Source organism: Aquarana catesbeiana, linkage group LG02 (genome assembly GCF_042186555.1).
Source record: "Aquarana catesbeiana isolate 2022-GZ linkage group LG02, ASM4218655v1, whole genome shotgun sequence".
Taxonomy (NCBI): domain Eukaryota; kingdom Metazoa; phylum Chordata; class Amphibia; order Anura; family Ranidae; genus Aquarana; species Aquarana catesbeiana.
Window position 1 is genome coordinate 405,338,273 of NC_133325.1, and position 19,811 is coordinate 405,358,083.

At 40.8% G+C, this 19,811-nt stretch overlaps 1 protein-coding gene across 3 annotated transcripts in view; it reads left to right on the forward strand.

The window, feature by feature from the left end:
* Nucleotides 1-247: 247 nt before the first annotated feature.
* Nucleotides 248-19,811, forward strand: part of SYNC (syncoilin, intermediate filament protein) — a 40,912-nt gene continuing 21,348 nt past the window's right edge. Inside the window, exons 1-3 of one of the 3 annotated variants that reach the window (XM_073615352.1) lie at nucleotides 248-494; nucleotides 6,613-7,384; nucleotides 10,948-11,072. In XM_073615352.1, coding sequence (XP_073471453.1) covers nucleotides 451-494; nucleotides 6,613-7,384; nucleotides 10,948-11,072 — 941 coding nt within the window. In that variant the 5' untranslated portion in view covers nucleotides 248-450. Of the gene's footprint in view, nucleotides 495-6,612; nucleotides 7,385-10,947; nucleotides 11,102-19,811 lie in introns of all 3 variants that reach the window. The other 2 variants (XM_073615350.1, XM_073615351.1) reach the window with 2 other exon arrangements.

The following is a 19,811-nucleotide window of genomic DNA, read 5'->3' on the forward strand; positions in this document are numbered from 1 at the left end:
GGTGCTGAGTTATGGTGCTGTCATTCAGCTTTCACTATATGAACTATAACATGATAACAATTTAAGTGTAAATTGCTTAGAAAACTGTTACAATAAAGCATAGTGTATATTCTATTTATGTTAGAAGAGATTGCAGTTGGCAAATGCAACAACAGGCACTTCTCTGGGCCTGACTGAGCATACTTGGCGCTGCTGACAGACCCATTAGATTAGCCAATCCCAGTTTTGTTGGCAGTGCACAAATTAACCCATGGCAATCTTTAGTTCTGCCAGGGACAGAGCTGCAGTGTCATCTCAGGCGTGCCCAGCTAGGCACAAGAGGCCCAAGTTTGTGTGCTGCATGTGAATCATAACGTGGCAGACTTATTCAGTCTGTGAGGGTGGGGAGACTTCGCTCACAGCCTCTTCGTACCGTTATTATTAACAGGCGAGTCAGTTTGTGCAGATGATATGTCCAGTACAGAGGAGGAAGGAGAAAACTCCCAAGGAGGGAGGTAAGATTCTGCAATAAGCGAGGTGCAATTGCATGTCATAAAAAAGAAAGTTAAGTACCACATGTGGTAGCAGCATGGGAAAAGTAATGTTCATAGGTTGCAGCAAGTAGAGTATGGAACATTGGGGCATGAAACGCCAGCGCAGGACTAGAGGAGGGGGGAAGAACAGGCATGAAACAGTCACTAGACTGGGAGACTTTTTTCTGTATATTATTGCAGCACATAGAAACAACTAACCTGTTATACATATATCATTTAGAATACAGTAAGCATGTGATATTAAGTGTTTATCTTCAAAAATATAGCAGCTTGAGGCTTTTAGTATCCTAACAATTATACTTTTCCCACTCTGGATCTTCTCAATGATGATCAAACAGGTTGCTGACACTTCACAGACCACCAGAGACAATGAATGAAGATCCGCAGGCATATATTCTGCTAGTTGTCTGCAGTCATTTTTCACAGCAATTAACCCTATCGGGGTGCAGACACAGGGATCACACTGATGGGAGTCATCAGGCTCAGCTAAGAGCATTGACTACAAGGAGGACGAAACAGTTTACCTATCAAATTACTGAAGAATAAGTATTTACAACAAAAGCTGACTTTTTATAATATATATTCCAGCAGGAAAACAATTTATGAAAATGAATATAGCAGATGCTTAAAAAAATCTGAGGCACTCTTACACGACACGATATTTAAAGCTTGTGCAGATGGCTAGAATAATAGACAAGCAAAGCAGATGAATACTTGAAACAGGGGTGGCAGCTTGTCTGTATGTAGATATTTATAACAGTTATTCAGGGCAGTGGTATTCAACTGATAGCAAAAATGGCCTTGCAAGGATTTTTTGTTACCTTTTTTTAAAGCACACGTAACACTATATGACATTCTGCTTGCTAAAGCACTGTATTATACCTTTACTTTTTTTCCTCCTTGGTTGCATCTGATCTCCTGCAGCCTTTTTTTTGCAACCACTTGCTGCCTACATGCATGCAATCCAGTGGTGACTGCATGACATTTCTCAGGGTCGGTTTTCTTGATGGTGACAATGGTGCACCAGGCCTATGAAATGTGCATCAGCTTGCGGGCTCGTTGTCTCCATCTGGAGAGCATGTGACAGCGTGACAACACGTAACAACTGGGAGAGAACGTATAGGATAAAGTTTCTAAATGGGGAACTTTAACACCAGATATTATTTTAATAAAAGCTGCAGATTTGAAAAGGTTGAAAATTACTTTTGAAATGACATTACCGTGTTAAAGATTATATGAGTTTGGTGATTTATTTTACATATGCTTTAAACTTTTATATAATTATCTCTATAAACAGTTCTTAAAGTTGTATTAATCCCAAAAGCAAACATTTTATATATTGCAGCTTACCAATTCTAAAAGCAGTTGTAAACCGCTGGACATTTTTTTTTCTTACCTGTAAGGCAGAGGCATAATGCGCATTGCATACTAACACATTATGTAAAACTTACCTGAAAACGAAGCCTTGACATTGCATCGCTGGAGACAGCTTCCATCTTCACCTGTCTTGCTTCTGGGTTCGCGGACTCTGGCTCTATGACTGGCCGGAGCCGCAATGACATCACTCCCACGCATGCGCACGGGTACCACCAGTCATGGCACAGGGCGCCAGTGATGTAACTGGCTGCATGTACAGTAAATATCTCCTAAACTGTGCACATTTAGGAGATATTTACACTACCTATAGGTAAGCCTTATTATAGGCTTACCTATAGGTAAAATTCAAAGATGGGAGTTTACTTTCTCTTCAAATGTGGTGGCTGCATTAGTGTTCTTTTTCAGGCTTTTTTTGTATCGTATTTTTCCACCTGGTGATCCAGCCAGTAACACACTTCATGTCTTATGCCGCGTACACACGGTCGGACTTTTCGTCTACAAAAGTCCAACGGACGCTGACGGCGTACGTGTGTACGCGGCATTAGGGTCCCCTACTCTGGAAGGAGGAACAATGGAAACACCTTTGGACAACAGAATTATCAATCTGGGGAGACGGTAGGGTTAGATTTTAAATAGTTTGTCTCAACTCTCTAACTGTTTAGACGTACTGGCTGGATCAACAGATAAAAATAAAAGAAAAAACACTAATACAGCCACCACATCTAAGAATATGTTAGCTGCAATATAAAATATTTTTGTTTTTGGGTTTATTACCACTTTAAATTAGACAGAAAGCCTTTTAACCTTTTTACCAAAGAGGTCCCCGACATATTTTACATCCAGAGCTGATGATTTTTTAATGCCCCAACTTCATATTAAAATTATTTTCAGTAATATCATGAAATTTAAAATAAACAAATAATAATAATGTCCAGAAAAGTAAAAATTGTAGAAAGTCAAAACTGGAGTACAAAATATATTACAGCGCACACATACAAGAATGACGTTTCCTGCAAGGCTAGTTAATAGAATGGAAGATCCTTTGTCTCAACCATGGGAGCTGAACTCCTCTATGTGGGAGAACTGAAGGGGATACATCCTATGCACTGGTGGCCACTAAATAAGATCTTATAGCAGCACCATCTTGCAATTAAACGCATTGTGGGGTGTGCCCCCCAAATATGTTTTTGTATATTGTAATAGAGACAAAGGATCTTCCATTCTATTACTAGAGTAGGACCCACTAATTCGGGGTACTTTGTCGCAGTGGAGAAGGACTCCCTTACATTCATGGTCGGTGGAAAAGGGCCCACTTACATTAATGTCCAGTGAGAGAAGCACCGCTTTACATTGATGGTCGTAGATTAATAAAAAAGAAAACACGGCACTAGACCCATGCTGTTGGCTCTACTGAGGGATGTCAGCCTTGGAACTATGCAAATACCATCGGGTGAGAGGTCATTCTGCCACTGCACACTGCCCAACGAACACCCAGTAATCTCTGGAGGAACCCTATAGTTTCAATGAACCCTGGATGAGAAAAGCCCATTTTATTATAATGAATAATATAATAAAGCCTAATTGCAATGCATTGTTCTAACCATATATGCATGAACTGGAAATACAGAGATAAACGTCCTCTTCCTCTTGAATATGAAATGTTATAGCAGAGCTATTGCATTAAAGTAGAATTTTAGGCACACAGCCAAATGTTTAAAAAAGCTACAGTAAACTGCCTTATCAGCCAAAAAATTATTACAGAATATACAACCAGTTTTCTAATTCAGGTCTTGTGACTGGATGGTGAAGAAACCATCAATTTCACTAATAGTCATTACTGTTATCACCTCCAATCACTAAGCTCCATTTGTTAGATTCCTAGCTCTAAGAATATAAACAGGTAATCCAACTCTCTGGCGTTGATTTACTAAAGGCAAGTCCACTTTGCACTGCAAGTGCACTTATAGTGCATTTGGAAGTGCAGGTGCTGTCGATCTGAGGGGAAGATCTGAAATGAGGGGAAGCTCTGGTGATTTTATCATCCAATCATGTGCAAGCTACAGTGCTGTTTTTTTTATTTTCCTTACATGTCCCCCTCAGATCTACAATGACTGCACTTCCAAATGAACTTTCAGTGCACTTGTAGTGCAAAGTGGATTTGCCTTTAATAAATAATCTCCTCTGTATCTATAGTGGTATAAAATCTGACTTTGTTGGAAACTTTACATGAAAAGTTTCCAGTAGCATACAAAGTCTGTAATTTGCACAGTTATGCAATAATCCTTTGGTACATTTATCTTAAATTACATCATCCTTATCAAACAAATATCACTATACAATCTCAATTCCAAAAAAGTTGGGATGCTGTGTAAAATCTACATAAAAACAGAATGCAATGCTTTGCAAATCTCATAAACCCATATTATATTCACAATAGAAAATAGCAAACATATCAAATCTTTAAACTGAGAAAATATACCATTTTCAGAAAAAATAAGGTAATCTTGAAATTTATGGCAGCAACACATCTCAAAATATTTGGGGCCATGTTTATCACAGTGTAGTGTCCCCTCATCTTTTAACAACACTCTGTAAAAGTCTGGGAACTGAGGAGTCAGTTTTTGGAATTTTGGGAGAGGAATGGTGTTCCATTCTTGTCTGATATAGGATTCTAACTGGTCAGCATCCTGGGTGTTCTTTGTCGTGTTTTTTGTTTCAAGATGCAACAAATATTTTCACTTAGTAAAAGGTCTGGACTGCAGGCTGGCCAGTTAAGCACCCGGACTCTTCTACTATGAAGCCATGCTGTTGTCATAGATGCAGTATGCAGTTAGTATTTTCCTGCTGAAATATGCAAGGCCTTCCTTGAAAAATTTGTAATCTGAATGGGAGCATATGTTGCTCTAAAACCTGAATAACAGCATGCTATAGGAGTTGCTGGAAACTGAGAATATACTTCAGGAGCCAGTCATGGAGTGGAGAGACATTACATGGAACTATTATTACATTTTCTTTAGGCTGGGTTACAATCCAATTCGCATGACAGGAGATTGTGACCAGCTCTCTGAGCGGCTTGCACAGGGGTCCTGTGCTTCTTTAGCTCTGTTTCAAAGCCAAATTCAGGCAAAAATTCAGCCCTGATTCGTTCCTGAAATGGAGATCAGGGACCCCCTGCTGCGAGCCACATCCGTCTTAGATGTGAACCCAGCATTACAGATGCTTTTACATTTATGCTGCAAACATCCCCCTTAAAATATAAGAGATCAAAGAAAAACACATAAAAAAGAAAAAAGGGATGAACAGCACGAAAAAAAGTATGATAGTACGAAAAGTGAGTTTAAAAAAATACTTTTTTTTAACTGGTCTGAGTAAGCACCAACACATAGGCTACTGGGACCCCAAGTGCGGCACAATGAGTGCCAACGGTCCCTAGGTTGGGCACAAGGGGTCTATGGCTTTCCAAATTTAAAATTGATTAGAGTTTTATTAATCAGTATCCACCTATTCTGAGGAATCGATGCACTGTTCCTGCAAACAGAAAAAAATTGTTGAACTTTTGAGGCACTCCACTGATTCAAAACAATTTCATAAAAGTAAATAATTCTTTATTTGCAAAATTAAGCATTTAAAAGCAGTACATTAACGCATAAAATAGCTGTAATGACCCAATAACAGACAATTGCCTTATCACCGTTACGGTAACTCAGAATATAGCAATTGCATGAAACCACTTTCAGTTTTTCATCAAATTACAATATACAGTGTCAAATAGGTATCAATAAATGCAACATGTTTCTTGGAAAGATATTTTCTACTTCCTCGGGATGGTCAGTACAGGTAGGTGTAAAAAGCTGTCTCCACTCCACAACCTGCATGGAGACTCAGGAGACAGGTGGACAACTCTCCAAATCGGAGCAGACAGATCATGGGACCCATTGCAAACATATAAATGTATGGTGGCCAAGGTTGCATCATGATATGAAATCTATGAACTTTTTGTTAGATGTAACTCATACAGGTAAAATTAAAAAGACAAAAGATAAAGCACTTGTGGTTAGGACTGAAGGCTCCTTATAGGGCATTCCAGGTCCCCATGATGAACTTATTTTTCCCATCAAGACTGCCCACATCACCATGTATAGGCTGATGTAGCCTGCATTATATTCCTGCAAGTCATAATTTGCAATTTTTATTTTATTTTTTTAACCTTTTAACGTTTTTAAATATCATGCCTGGTTATGCTGAACAGCAAATCCTTCCAAGATGGAGTTCAATAATTTTGGCTAATACCTAATTTCCTGAATGCTTAGCTCAGATAGTACATTAGTCTGTGAAGTCACATGCTGTCCATTTAGGATATTCACCTACATGGAATTGGTAAAGGATAACTGACTTAAAAAAAATCAATGTGTGAATGTGCGTACATTTAAATTCTGAGCTGCGTGAAGCCTATAAATGTACCTCATTATGTAAAACTGCTTTCTCAATTGCCTATGGTGTGTTTACCTAGATGCTTCCCCATATAGCTATCATTACCACTTGATCCAACATTGGGTAACCCACAATTAGAAATATCTTGTTTTGTGATAAACATAGCATGAGCTGCAATCACTAAGACAGTGTGCCACAGATGTTGAATTGATTTGCGTGTTTTGCAGTCTTAGTAGTATAAGGTATAATGATTATTATTTTTCTTTTCCAGGGAGATTCCTGAGCCCAGTCCCTCTTCTCCAGATACTGGAGGATTTATATCCCTAGAAGACTTGGGAGCAAGATTTCAGTTTTGTATTGCTGCTGTAGAGGAACTGGAAAGGGAACGTGATGAACTCATAAGTGAACTCACTTTGCTACGGGATCCTTCTTTAGAGGCTGTACAGAGGGCACATGAGGAAGTAGTGGAGGCCTTTGGACAATGTGCCCGTGTCGAGCTTGAGAGGGACACTCTAAGGGAAGAAATAAAGGGAATACGCTGTAGGCTCTTCCGTGTAACCAAGGAATGTGTGGCATGTCAATACCAACTTGAAAATCGCAGACAAGAGCTAGCTCAGAGAAAAGCAGAAAGAGAAGAGCTAGAAGTTCTTGCAGCCCGCTTGACAGAGGAGCTTTCTCAACTCCGGGACACCTTTACGCAGCAAAGAGAAGGAGAAGAGCTTCGCCTTAGAGCTCCACACACCAGGCGGGTCTCACATGAAATCCAAGAGAGAAGGAGACTGTCTGCAGATCTGCAAAGTTTGACTGAGGAACAACACAATTCTTTGCAAGATGAGTATGGACCTAAACTGCTACAACTGTTGGAGCGTGTTGAAAGGGGAGCACAAGCTGTCAAAGATAAACAGGAAGAATTGCTGAGAATGAGAGAACAGATCAGACCACTGCAAGGGGAAGCATGTTATCTGCAGGCACAGAAATACAACCTACAGGAGCAAATTCTTCTTAAGAAAAAGAAGCGGGGAGAAGAAGCACTGCTTTATAGGGTATGAATGCAAACGAAAATATTGATGTTACATAAACTACCTAAAAAGATCACAATTTCACAATCTTGCCATATAATATCAATTTTCCCATAAAGGTGTATGTGAGAACTTTTTTGAAAAATCCCTATGTTCCTTATAACAAGCACTTGTTATATAGAGGTTTATATAAAGGGCAATTCCAGCAATTACGCATCTGAAAATAGTGGAGGAATATAGAATGCAATTGACACTACTTTCTGCAATCTTTTGCAGCCAAATTAACACTTGACATCTTGTCCTGCTTCTCTGTCTCCTTAAATTATAGACTAAGTGATCCAGGACCATGATTTTGAAGTAGCAGTTAGGGGCATGGGAGTATTAGTTTACTCTTACTGACACCAGTGCAGTTCGGAAGTGGTCCAATGATAGGAGATCATTTGTATTCAGGACAAAAAAATTTGATGCAGTTTTTGTTATGTTTTACTTTCGTGCAAAAGAAAAATTCAGTGTGATATTGATAATATTATTGTGATAATTTTTGTCATGATAATGGCTAGTTTGAGTCTGGTGTCTTTTTAAAAGTTGGGTTTAAAGGAAGATTCTGTGGTTTTACTGAGGAAGAGGTTTGGGTCAAAGTTTGGTTTAGGAGGTAGGACTGAGTTTTAGAGATTGAGCTCTGGTTAGCAATTAGGGTGAAGTTAATGGTTAGAGGTTAACTTAGGCATTAGCCCTAGCTATAGGTTAAGATTAACCAATGTTTTTAGCATTAGGTTTGCCAAATTTATATATTTTTTAATTGTGACAAATTAGGTTTTTAGGTTTGATAAGATAAAGGATACGTGATCCCTTACCTTGTAAAAAATTAATTCAGTTTCAAATAGAAATGCAAGGCAAAATATCTGTGTATATTTTGTATATAAAAAAATTAGGAATAGCTTTTTTGGTGATCACATGACCTCTGTTCTAAGCTGCATAAGGGGCTTAGAGAGGTGGGGTGGAGACTGCGGGTGGGGGGTTGGTTAGCAGAGGGAGAGAAACAGCAATACACTGATATGACAGTGAATAGCTATGCAGGGTGGCATATCAAGTCTTGGCCAATGGGGACAGGTAGGCTGTTCTCCCTGCACAGCCAGAAAACTGGCAATGCAGGAAAGTATGTACTTCGATGACTAGCGTGGTTATATTGAGATAGGAAAGCAGGGAGACTGGAAGGATACCGGGTATTTCACAAAAGGAAGCAATGCAAAGAGAGCAGGATACTTTTTAACACAAGTACATGCTACAACACACTCACAATAGAATAAAATATAATTGGTTGTTACATATTAATGCAGATTTCTTTTACACTATGTTAGTCTAGTTTAGGTTATGCTGGTGGTGAAATGTTCCTCCCTTACTGCTGGAAGTCACTTCTTACACTACAACTCAAGGAGTATTCTTTTTATAGAACAGCATCACAGTCATGGCCATAGATCTGAAGCATTACCCTTTATCCCTCTGCCCACTCACTACTTTTTCTTGGCAATAAAACTGGGGTATAGTTTAAGTAACACAGGAAGACCAGAATATCTTCTTCTCACATAGCTCTTTCAGCAAGGCGTTGGGAAACAGTACTCAAAACCCACATCTTATGCCAAGTCTATTTCAAGTGTTCCAGAGCAAAAGGTTCCACCTATAAACCTATTTTCATTTAGAGTGCAGAGAGCTATATTATTGGTGCCATTGACTTTCATGTGTTAAAGAAATCTCAGTGCAGCAGCATTTTGCTACTAGTTAACTTGTTCTAAACTTGTTCTAAAATGCATACAAAGGCTTAAAATGCAGTAAAACAAACCTAGATGTAATTTTTATATGTTAAGTATAACAGTCACTGATATATATTACCTCCTAAGGAGATCACAGTACTCGGCATGACAATGCCTTATCTCCCCTTTCACTCTACATGGCTGGTTCAATTTATTATTTTGGAAAAGACGTATGGGCAGCAGCAGAATTTTAATAATGCCAGGCCAAGTCAGAAGTGGACAGGCAGAGTCCAAAAGGCAATCTGGCTAACATCAATACAGTATTGGGTTCTCAGATCACTGGTCACAGCCTTGATCCTTAAATCTGGCACCAATGCCAATGTTGAACATATACTTTCCCCCACACATGCACCAGCACCAAGCAGTGGTCGGTTGGCAAGCAAAGAGACAGGGGCTGTGGAAAATAAGCAGTTTACAGCAAAGGTTAATACATTATTGGGTGTGCCTTAACCAGCAAAGGTTGATACATTATTGGGAGACCCTTAAATCAGTACTTGAAATACCAAGGGGAAGTAAAGTGTCATTGAAATAATATTAAAAAGGACTAGGTATGCACAGCACAAAATGCTTCAGTTAGATTGTTTGAAAGAAGAACTTAAAATTACTAAAATAAAATGGATCATTGGCAGAGATGGCCCTAAAGACGACAGGGAAGAATGAGGAAAGAGAAAGATTGCTAAGCGAGTGAGAAGAAAATAATTTTTGAGTAGGGAAGAATAATGGGGCATGGTGAGGAGAGAGGAAAATTATAGTGGAAAAGGTGACAAGGAAAAAGTATATAGATGACTGAGAGGGACGATTGAGAAGATGAGAAGAAAAGAAAGCCTGACATGCTACAAGGTTGAGATAAAGGCGATATAGAGGAGATGTGAGGGCAATAAGCAATACATGATCAATGTTTAGAAAAGTAGTCGGTGGGCAAGGTTTGCAGATGTGAGGGGAAGTTATGTCTCAAAATTGATATAGTACACATGTGCCAAACAGATCAGTCTCCTACTAGTGCCGCTTAGCTTGTGAGTTGTCAGAAAGTTACAATTTGCAACAGTCCCAGTAAATGATCACTGAGGAAGTGAAGACTTCCTCCAGTAAAGAACCAAAAGATTCATTCTCTCAAGATGCTGCTCTCAGGCCTAGGCACAATCACATTACTAAAGCTTAAAGCGGGGTTCCACTCAAATTTTTACCTTAATCTTACCCCCTTCAGTTAATTGCATAGATGTTCAAATGCCACACAAATTTTTTTTTTATCGCTGTAATTACCTTTATATTGTACTTTATTGTGGCACTTCCTGTCTCTCCTCCCATGGGAGTAGGCGTGTTTATTGCCTTTCCCCAGCGCCACACTGTCTCCTGGGAGCTTAGTATCAGGCTTCCCAAGATTCAGTGCGGAAACAATGATCATGCGCGTGAACAAGCTGTGAATGAACAGCATTCACCGCATCCCGGAAATCAATGCTTGTGGGCTTCACATGCCCACAAGCAAGATGGAAACAGCCAGCATCACATTTTTTAAGTTATTCTTCAGTACGAAAACAGACAGAGGCGGAAATATTACACCCAAACTGTGAGTATTATTTTGGGATTAGCAAAGTGTCTCAATGACCTAAAAAAAAAAAAAAAAAAAAAAAAAAAAGATTGGTCGCCGGACTCCCGCTTTAAGGACTGCATTTTAATTATTAAGGGCAGTTTGTTTAAAATAAAAAAAAACATCTGCTGTTGTATATTGTGTCATGTCAGGAATTTAATTATGGAGAGTTCAACCTCTTGCTCTTCACCCAGGAACAGCTGCAAGATCTGGAAGATAGAAGGAGAGAGATCAAAATTTCAGTCCAGCTGCAAGAACATCAGAACAAAGAACTTGAAGAGCTGCGCAAAAGTCTTGCAAAGGAACTAGCAGTCTACAAGTATGTTCCATCCAGCCAAGGAATCATAGGTGAAATTCTATGACAATACAGCAGTGGTCTTTAATGTATTTTATTTTCAAATTAAACAATCAAAGCATATACTTTAGAAAGTGAGTACACTGTTTATTCTAAGAATGACATATGAATAAACCTAGTCTATCCCCATCTTACCTATGTACTCCCATAAACCATTAGGATAGCTCTGAAAACAGGGGTCTCTGCCCACATGCAAAAAGTAAAACACAAGACCAAAGTGATAAAAATAATAACCCTCTTAAGTAATACACATAGAACCACAGGTAGCAAAAAAAATATAAGTTGAGGAAAGTATGCCTTCCACACTAGGGAAAAACCTAACTTCTGCTTTCCCTGGTATCTTCCTATACAGCACTGAAAAAAACAGCCTGCAAATAAAATATCTGCAGGATAAGGACCACCACCTGCAAAACATTTTTTTTTATCAAAGGCATGGGAGAGAGCCTTTGTCAGGAGTCTGAATTCTTGTACTTTTAATGCTGTGAAGTCTGGACAGGGAAAGAATGGATGGGTTCTTTGCTACCATACTATGAAAGTTCATCCCAGGTTACATAGTTACATAGTTAGTAAGGTTGAATAAAGACACCAGTCCATCCAGTTCAGCCTGAGTGAGCACCCATAATTGTCCCCATCCCCGCATCCCATCCAGATGCTTATCCACTATATTATTATTATTTTTTTTTAATATATATATTTAAGGTACCCATGTAGCGCCATCAATCTACACAGCGCTCCGCCACACCCACAGGGTCTGCAATCCAAGGTCCCCAACTTACACCCATACACCAGGGCAAATTTTTGGAGAGAAGCCAATAAACCTAACAGCATGTCTTTTGGAGTGTGTGAGGAAACTGGAGTACCCGGAGGAAACCCACACAGGCACAGGGAGAACATGTAAACTCCAGACAGGTAGTGTCATGGTTGGGATTCGAACCAGCGACCCTATTGCTGCGAGGCAAGAGTGCTAACCACTACACCACTGTGCTGCCCAAATTTAAAAGGTTTTAATTTAAAAAATGGCTTCCTGTTAAACTGCAGAAAGTGTCTTTCAGAGTGGGCTCTTAAAATACTGGAAAGAATGCACGCCCGTGAGGTGAATCTTTCATTTTTCATTGTCTTGCACATAGCCCTGCATAGAAGCTGTTTTTTGTTACTCACTTGGACCAATAAAACTGGGCTGCAAAGCCTTACAACTGAGAATTGTGATTGGGTTACTTCTATATATGCTCACTGTTTGAAACTAACCATAGATATATAACCCTGCAATATATAGGCAGTACTGGGAAGGGCTATAGAATCTCTTCTTTAGAAGTGCTGGATTCCAAACTGTTCTAGCTATATCCCTCTGAATGCAAAAAATAGTGCTTTCTAGAAAAAGAAAAAAAGAAGGATGCTATTAGACATGTGCATGCATTTTTGTCCGAATGCATTTTCCTCCGAATTTCAGGTATTTTCGTTACCGTTTTAACAAACGATAACGAAAGCGCACAATACAAAAACCGAAAGATCCGACATAAACAAATGCTTTATTTTTGTTTTTGTTGCGAGAACAGTTTGATATAGATAGGAGATTCGACATGATGCTGACAATAACAATCTGTGTCTATCGAACCTGTGGTCGAATGTGCCTAACCTTAACTCTATTAGTCCAAGATTATTCTACATAGAGAGAAAAGATTCGACATAGAGAGAAAAGATCGCTGCTGGAATTGGGTGGGGGAAGTAAAATAAAAATAATGATGATGATGATGAATGTTATTGGCCGATTGTAACCAAAGAGGAGGGGCAGTAAAATAGCTAGAACTAAGTACACACATACAGCCAACTTACTTTCACTTATGATTTGCTAGCAGAGAGAGATACACACACTAAATCATTTCAGAAGACAGTCAATCTTGGCTGGTCCGTTTGTCAGAGAACCTGAATTATTTAGCAATTAAGCATAAGCACAGCAACAGAACAATAGTGAAGCAAGCTACAGTTCAACTTAACTTTTTCAAAATAATCTGCTGCTATTGTGTTAGTGTTGTGAACTTGATAGTGATACTAGTGTTGCTAGTGTTGTGATAGCCTCAGAGGCTGCCCGTATTGTGGGGGGAGGGGATTTATTTTTATAGATTCTATATTATAATGCCATATCAATATCTGACACAACGTCGGATGCCGCACCCACCATTGCACTTGGAGATTGAGAAACGAATTTGAAAGTTGGCTGACTGTTGGGGTAGAGTAGACCATTCAACATGAACGGCGAAGATTTGACAAAGCAACGAAAAACATACAAATGCCGAATCTTTGGCTTATGGTGTCTGTCAAAAGTTCTAAGAAGATTCGACGGAGCAGCTAAACTGTACGACGCTGCAGTCGTACATTTCCGGTCAAATGCATCCGCCCATAGGCTATAGAAAAATTCTAATGTTGGTTGACTAGTAAAATAATTAATAAATATAATTATTACTAGTCATACAAAATTAGAATTCTACTACAGCTAGCATGGAGGCGGAAAATTCGACCGGAAATGTACGATTGCGGCGTTGTACAGTTTAGCTGCTCCGTCAAATCTTTTTTGAACATTCAACAGACACCATAAGCCTTCAATGACAGATTCGACCTTAAGTAATTTGGATTTTCGGACGAATGTAATTTTTAACGAAAAACAAAATAAATAAAAACGAATTTCGGGAGTAATTAAATAAATGTATTTTTCAGACGAAAACAAAATTCCAAAAAACGAAATATTTCAGTGTGCACATGTCTAGATGCTATAAATCCCCTGGCTAATTTGACCCAAATATTGCATGCACGGCCTACAGGAGTTTTTTTTTTTTTTGGCAGAAAACCTGAGAATTCTTCCTTCATGATAGTGATGAGTGAACAACCTTCCTCTTTTGAGTCACATCCTTACCCCATATTGAGAAAGGGAGCCAACTAACTAATACACTAGTGGAGAGGCAGCTAAAAAATGGAAAATTTCCTATCAAATACTTACTGTAATTTTCCTTTCCTGATAGACTCCATGGCAGCATATGTGTGGGTTAACCCCGCCTCCACTCCTCCCCTATAGGACCCCTCTCCCATAAATCTTTGCTCCAAGCCAGCGGCCGTGTTTCGTAACTAGCCTACTCCAGATATTTGGGAGGGAACGCCTGCTGCCATGGAGTCTATCAGAAAAGGAAAATTATGGTAAGTATTTGATAGGAAATTTTCTGTTTTCCTGACAGACTCCATGGCAGCATGCGTGTGGGGAAAAAACTCTCCGTACACACCCAGGTGGGAAAAAATGTTGAGAAAAAAAGTTTAACACCGTCAACCGACAGTACTTGTATACCAAAATTAACTGAAGTTAGGGCAGCTGGTTCAACAAGTAATGGGACACAAAACGTGTTCATAGACGACCAGGAAGCTGCCCTGCAAATTATTTCAGAGCTACATGATGTAAAGCTGCCCAAGATGTAGACCCACTCCTGGTCGAGTGAGCAGACACTACCTCCAAAGGAGACAAGTACTTGGCTCTGTGAGCCTGTTGGATGACCTAGGCAATCCGTGTTTGGTTTGATGTAAGTAAAGACAGCACAAGCCATTACTGTACAGAGGCCATGTTCAGTACAAGCCATTACTGTGCAGAAGCCATGTTCATTGAATAAAAACCAGCAGGAACAGGAAACACCACACAGGAAGTGAATACAACAGAGATGCATCATAGAGTTGCATTTAAAGAAATACAACATCCACGACAAGCCGTGCCACAATCGCCCTAGATGGGGCACGTTTCTCTGTCCTTTCTGGCAAAAGAATGAACAGGAATTCTGAAGCCTGAAGGAAGCTGTAACTTGTAGATATGACTTTACAATATCTGAGGGATTCCTAAAAATTGAAGGAAGGCACTGCTGGAAGTCAAATCAGGATTCCCGGTGTACTAGAAATGCGCTTTAACCAACTAAGCCACAGCGCGCTTTTGCCCACGTAAAATAGAACTCTAAGGTTGGCAGAACAATTTCTTGGCTCCCACGAAGACTGATGCACCTTTGGGAATTGAGTCAAGCATAGGTAACCGCACCGCTCAACTGGAAAGAACGTAAGTTCTCCATGACTAGTGAACCAATCTCTAAGGCTTTTTTGATGCCAACGTGATAACTGGGAAAAGGTGAACTTGACAGCAAGGCCTCTAACAGAGACAGCCCTAAAACACTCCACTCCAATTCTCAAGGAGGAGTTGAGAACAAGAGGGAGACTATATTGGAAAAACCTCCGCTTACTCCAAGGTCTGAGCCTAGCTGCTTCCTTGAAGAATTGTTGGACAGGAATGACGTCTACACCGGAAAACACCTGTGAAGGCTGATAAAGCTGACACTTGAACTCCAAAGGAGCTGACCGATAGAGCAGAACTAAATCTGACTGGAAGAAGCCTAGAATATCTAAAACTTCTAGATCACCACATGATCTGTTAGCAGCAGACATGTATTGAACAACTTTGACCAGATACTCCCATCAACTTTGTCTGCGTTCATTCTTCTAGTATTCAAGAGATCGGAGATGACTCTGGAAGAGCAGCCAATCTCGAGAACCAGACCGTCAGACGCAACCGTGCTAGACATGGATGTAGAATTGTACTCAGTGACAGAAGGCCTGGCCTGAGAAGAAGGTGAACTGGGTTCCAGAAGCTGAACTGTGCTAGCAAGGGGAACCATGACCTAATTGGCCAATAGGGCATCACTGCCACCAACACCACAACCTCTGTTTGGATTCTTCATGGAAAACCTGAGGTTGACCAGGACTGGAAGAAATGCATAGGTCCTACCACATTTCCAATCATTCATCAGGGCATCTGCACCTGAAAACCTCCACATGTAGAGACCATTTGTTGTGGACTCTGGAAAAAAAATCCGTTAGAACATTTTGGACTCTGGGAACATACGCCGCTGAGTTTTAGGCTCGATTCTTCTGAGCCCAAGACATAATTGGCTCCGCTTCCTGTAATAGAGAACAGGCTGTGAGTCCCCAGGCTGTCTTTTAATGTAGGAGACCGTCGTAGTGTTGACTAACCTAAGAGCACTGACGCCCCCTTTGTTATATGGTGAAAGGCCTGAAATCTGCTTCCTGACTCCCACTGCTGGAGAAACCCCTTCCAGAAAGGCCATCTTCTCCAGCTTCCAGTTGATCCTCAGATTCGTAGACACCATAGTGCCAATCATTTTAGATACTGAAAGGTGCGCAGATGGGAAGAAGACCGGGCCAGGAATATTCAGATCCAAAACATCGGGATCCAGAGCCAAGGCAATGATCCAAGATTATATTGAATTGAGCCCCAAGGCCCACAAGAGACTGAGTGGGCTCCAGGTGTCTCCTTGCCAGATTCAGCCGCCAGACAAATTTGAGGAGCATAGAAAAGACCTGAGCTCTGGGCTTTAGCAGCTGCCCTCTGTCTTGGGACAGTAGAACAAGGACATCCACGTAACTAGGCAGGCGTATGCTCCTTGTTTTGATAAAGACTATAGCAACTAATAAGACCCTGAAAACACATAGGGCATGAATGGCTGGAGCTAGAGATGGTCTTGACCTACAGTGAACCGAAGGAACTTGTGGAAGTCTTCTACAATGGGCACATGAAGGTAACCATCTTAAGTCTATTGGAAACAAGCCAGTCACCTGGCTGGACCCCCTATGAATCAGGGACGATGTTTCCACCTTGAATTTCTACAATGGGCACATGAAGGTAACCATCTTAAGTTTATTGGAAACAAGCCAGTCATCTGGCTGGACCCCCTATGAATCAGGGACGATGTTTCCACCTTGAACTTCTCCTTTGCTGAAAATTGTCTCAGGTGTGCAAGGTCCAAAACCAGCCTTCGCAAGCTGTTCCTCTTCATAACCCTAAAATCTCTGGCATTCAGAGACTGGCACAGCAGCACTTTGCAACACCAGCAACTTATGTAAAGCATGAGTATATGCTTTCTTTACCTCAGCGTGAGGCAAAATCCATGGAAATGAATCAGAGAAGATGGAGGACTCCTGATGGACCATGCATGTCCCGAAAGGACCACTTTGACGTCCCAATAGTCAGAAGCCGAACTCAGTAGCTTCTTTGATTCTGAGTTCAAGCTTTAGCATGCTCCTGAGGGGATATTAGGTCCCCTCAACAGCTCTTCCTAAAATCCCGACCTGGTCTGTAAAAATGTGCGACCGTCTCATCAAGGCCTCAGCCATTCAGAGAGGCAGCCTTTAGATGCTTCACATCCTTATCTCTGACTGGATAGAGCTTGGCCATCTTGCTCAGAAGATAAGGATGTCTCGCGACCTTGCTCCACTTATCCAAATGATGTCCCCTAGTTCTGTTAAAAATTAGAATTTTAGACAATCTCTATACGGCTAGGTCTCCAAGTCTTGCGATTCAGAGTGCGACCCTGATCCAACCTTACAGTCTCTGTATCAAAGTTGCATCAAAAGTCACATCAAAGTAGTGCAGGAACCCCTCAAAGTCACTGCAAATCTAAGATGCATAGATTGGAATGGATGCCAGTGATACATCCACAGTGTGAACTGCACAGACAGAAAAACCTGCACAGGTGATCAAATCATAGCAAAAACACACAGGCAGCATACCAGGGTGTTAATGCGGACCCTGTGATGATTGCACACAGCCCATGCACTGGGCCCTAGGCAGGAGCAACCCAGAGATGCCCAGCTGGAACAGAAAGCAGCGGCTTGGAACACAAATGCGCTCCAGCTGCCATAGACTGGAAGACACTAGAGCCAGAGAAGAAACAGAAACACACAAACATATGTGATATAAAAGTATACATCACCGCACACAGCAATTTCAATTTTGCTTCCACGATCAGACTGGGCCAGGTAGGTTGATCACACTGGGCTTGGGGCAGATAGGGCCACCCACTAATAGCTGGGCTATCTCGCCATTGCGCCGCTTGCCTGCCAGTGGCCAGGATTTAGCTCTTCCAGCGCCTCCTTCGCTTGCCCACTCCATACCCTGCTAACAGCCAAGGCTTACCGGAGTATCTTCCATTTAGCTCTCTCCATACCCTGCTTATAGCCAAGGCTTATTGGAGTATCGCTACCTGTCTTCCCAGTGCTAGCCACTGGCCGGTCTTGATCGCGGAGAGAAAAAACTTCAGGTAGACGAATAACCAAACTGGTCCTTAGGAGGAGGAAAAAAAAGGAACACGGCCGCTGGCTTGGAGCAAAGATTTATGGGAGAGGGGTCCTATAGGGGAGGAGTGGAGGTGGGGTTAACCCACACATATGCTGCCATGGAGTCTGTCAGGAAAGACCAGATTCCTGAACGAATGGTAACCAGCTACTAGATACTAGGAATACTAGTCCTCTCTGGCAGGTGTCAACAAGGTAGGGAAAACATGACACTGAAGGTCACAGGAAAAAATAAGCAGGTGGTAAAGACCTACCAGGACAGAGGAAACACTTTTGATCAGGCTATGAAGGGTAATCTTTTTAATTATTTGGTCTTCTGTGTTTCCTCTTGCAATGTCTGTCTTTCCTTTCAAAAGTTTTTGCTGTTTTATCCAATCAGATCTTTAGTTATTTCCCTCTATTGGACCCTTATTTTCAGTATACTGTCTACGTGGGGAGATTTCTCTTTACTTCCTCTTATGTGGGAACAACAGCAAGTGAGAGGAAATCTTTGCAAAGTGGGGGAAAAGCTCTTCTAAACAGACAGTTGACCCCAGAACAAATGTCTCCATTAGAAGATTTTCCCTCTTTTCTTCTTTCAGTAACAATTTATAATTTTGCATGTTTTCTCTTAATTCCCATGTGACAGTGGACACCATGGTGAAGAGAGAACCTTTTAACTTTGCATACATTTTATTTTAGTTTCTGTTGCTATGTAAGAAGATGCAGTAACAAAAGCAAGACTCAGTTGCCTGTTTTTTATTCTTTGCTCAGATGCATTATTTTGATTAAACCTTCAGATCAGACACTTTTGTAGAGGAATAATGTTTAAAGTAAAACTATCGGCAAAATAAAAATCTATATAGATTTTTTTTCTGTTTCTCCCATTTATCATAGTTTTGTTACCTGTTGTTCTTGCTAGTAGATTTCTTTTTTTAAACTAACTGCAACAGGCCAAGTTGCAGTTAGATTTTCAGAAAGTCCTTGTCTCAGCTACTAAATGGTCAGAGCAGTTGTCAATCAACCAGTAAAGAGCATTGGCTGGATGACCGCACAGATAGACCACCATCTGCAGGGTTGGAGGCTAATGGTCATTCTATTTAAAAGGCCTCAAAGTGAGAGAGCAGAAATGGGCAGGATCAATAAATATCAATAGCGAGGAGGTGCTTCTTTTGATGCTGCATGGCAGAAATAAGAGCTCAGTCAGACATCAGTGCTCAATCCCATAGCATTAACCTCTTTCCACAGCAAAATTGGTGGAAACTGGATATTAAGGTACCCAGCGACCTGAGTATTTGTGGTACTGTAGCCCGGCTCGACCTTCCTACTCTTTTAGTCTTTAGAGAAATGGCAAGCACTGTGGAAATGCCAATGACTTTGGCCCTGGAAAGCACTCGTGACCTTGCGCCACAGCTAACTTTTACCAAAATGGGATCTGGAAATTAGGCTACACAGAGACCAGTGTTCAAAGGTCTCTTCCAGGTTATCCCCACACATCCAGTTCAGCTGGTTCTGGCTGCAGCATTGCAAAAGCCAGGTCAAGGACAACCAAGAAGGAAA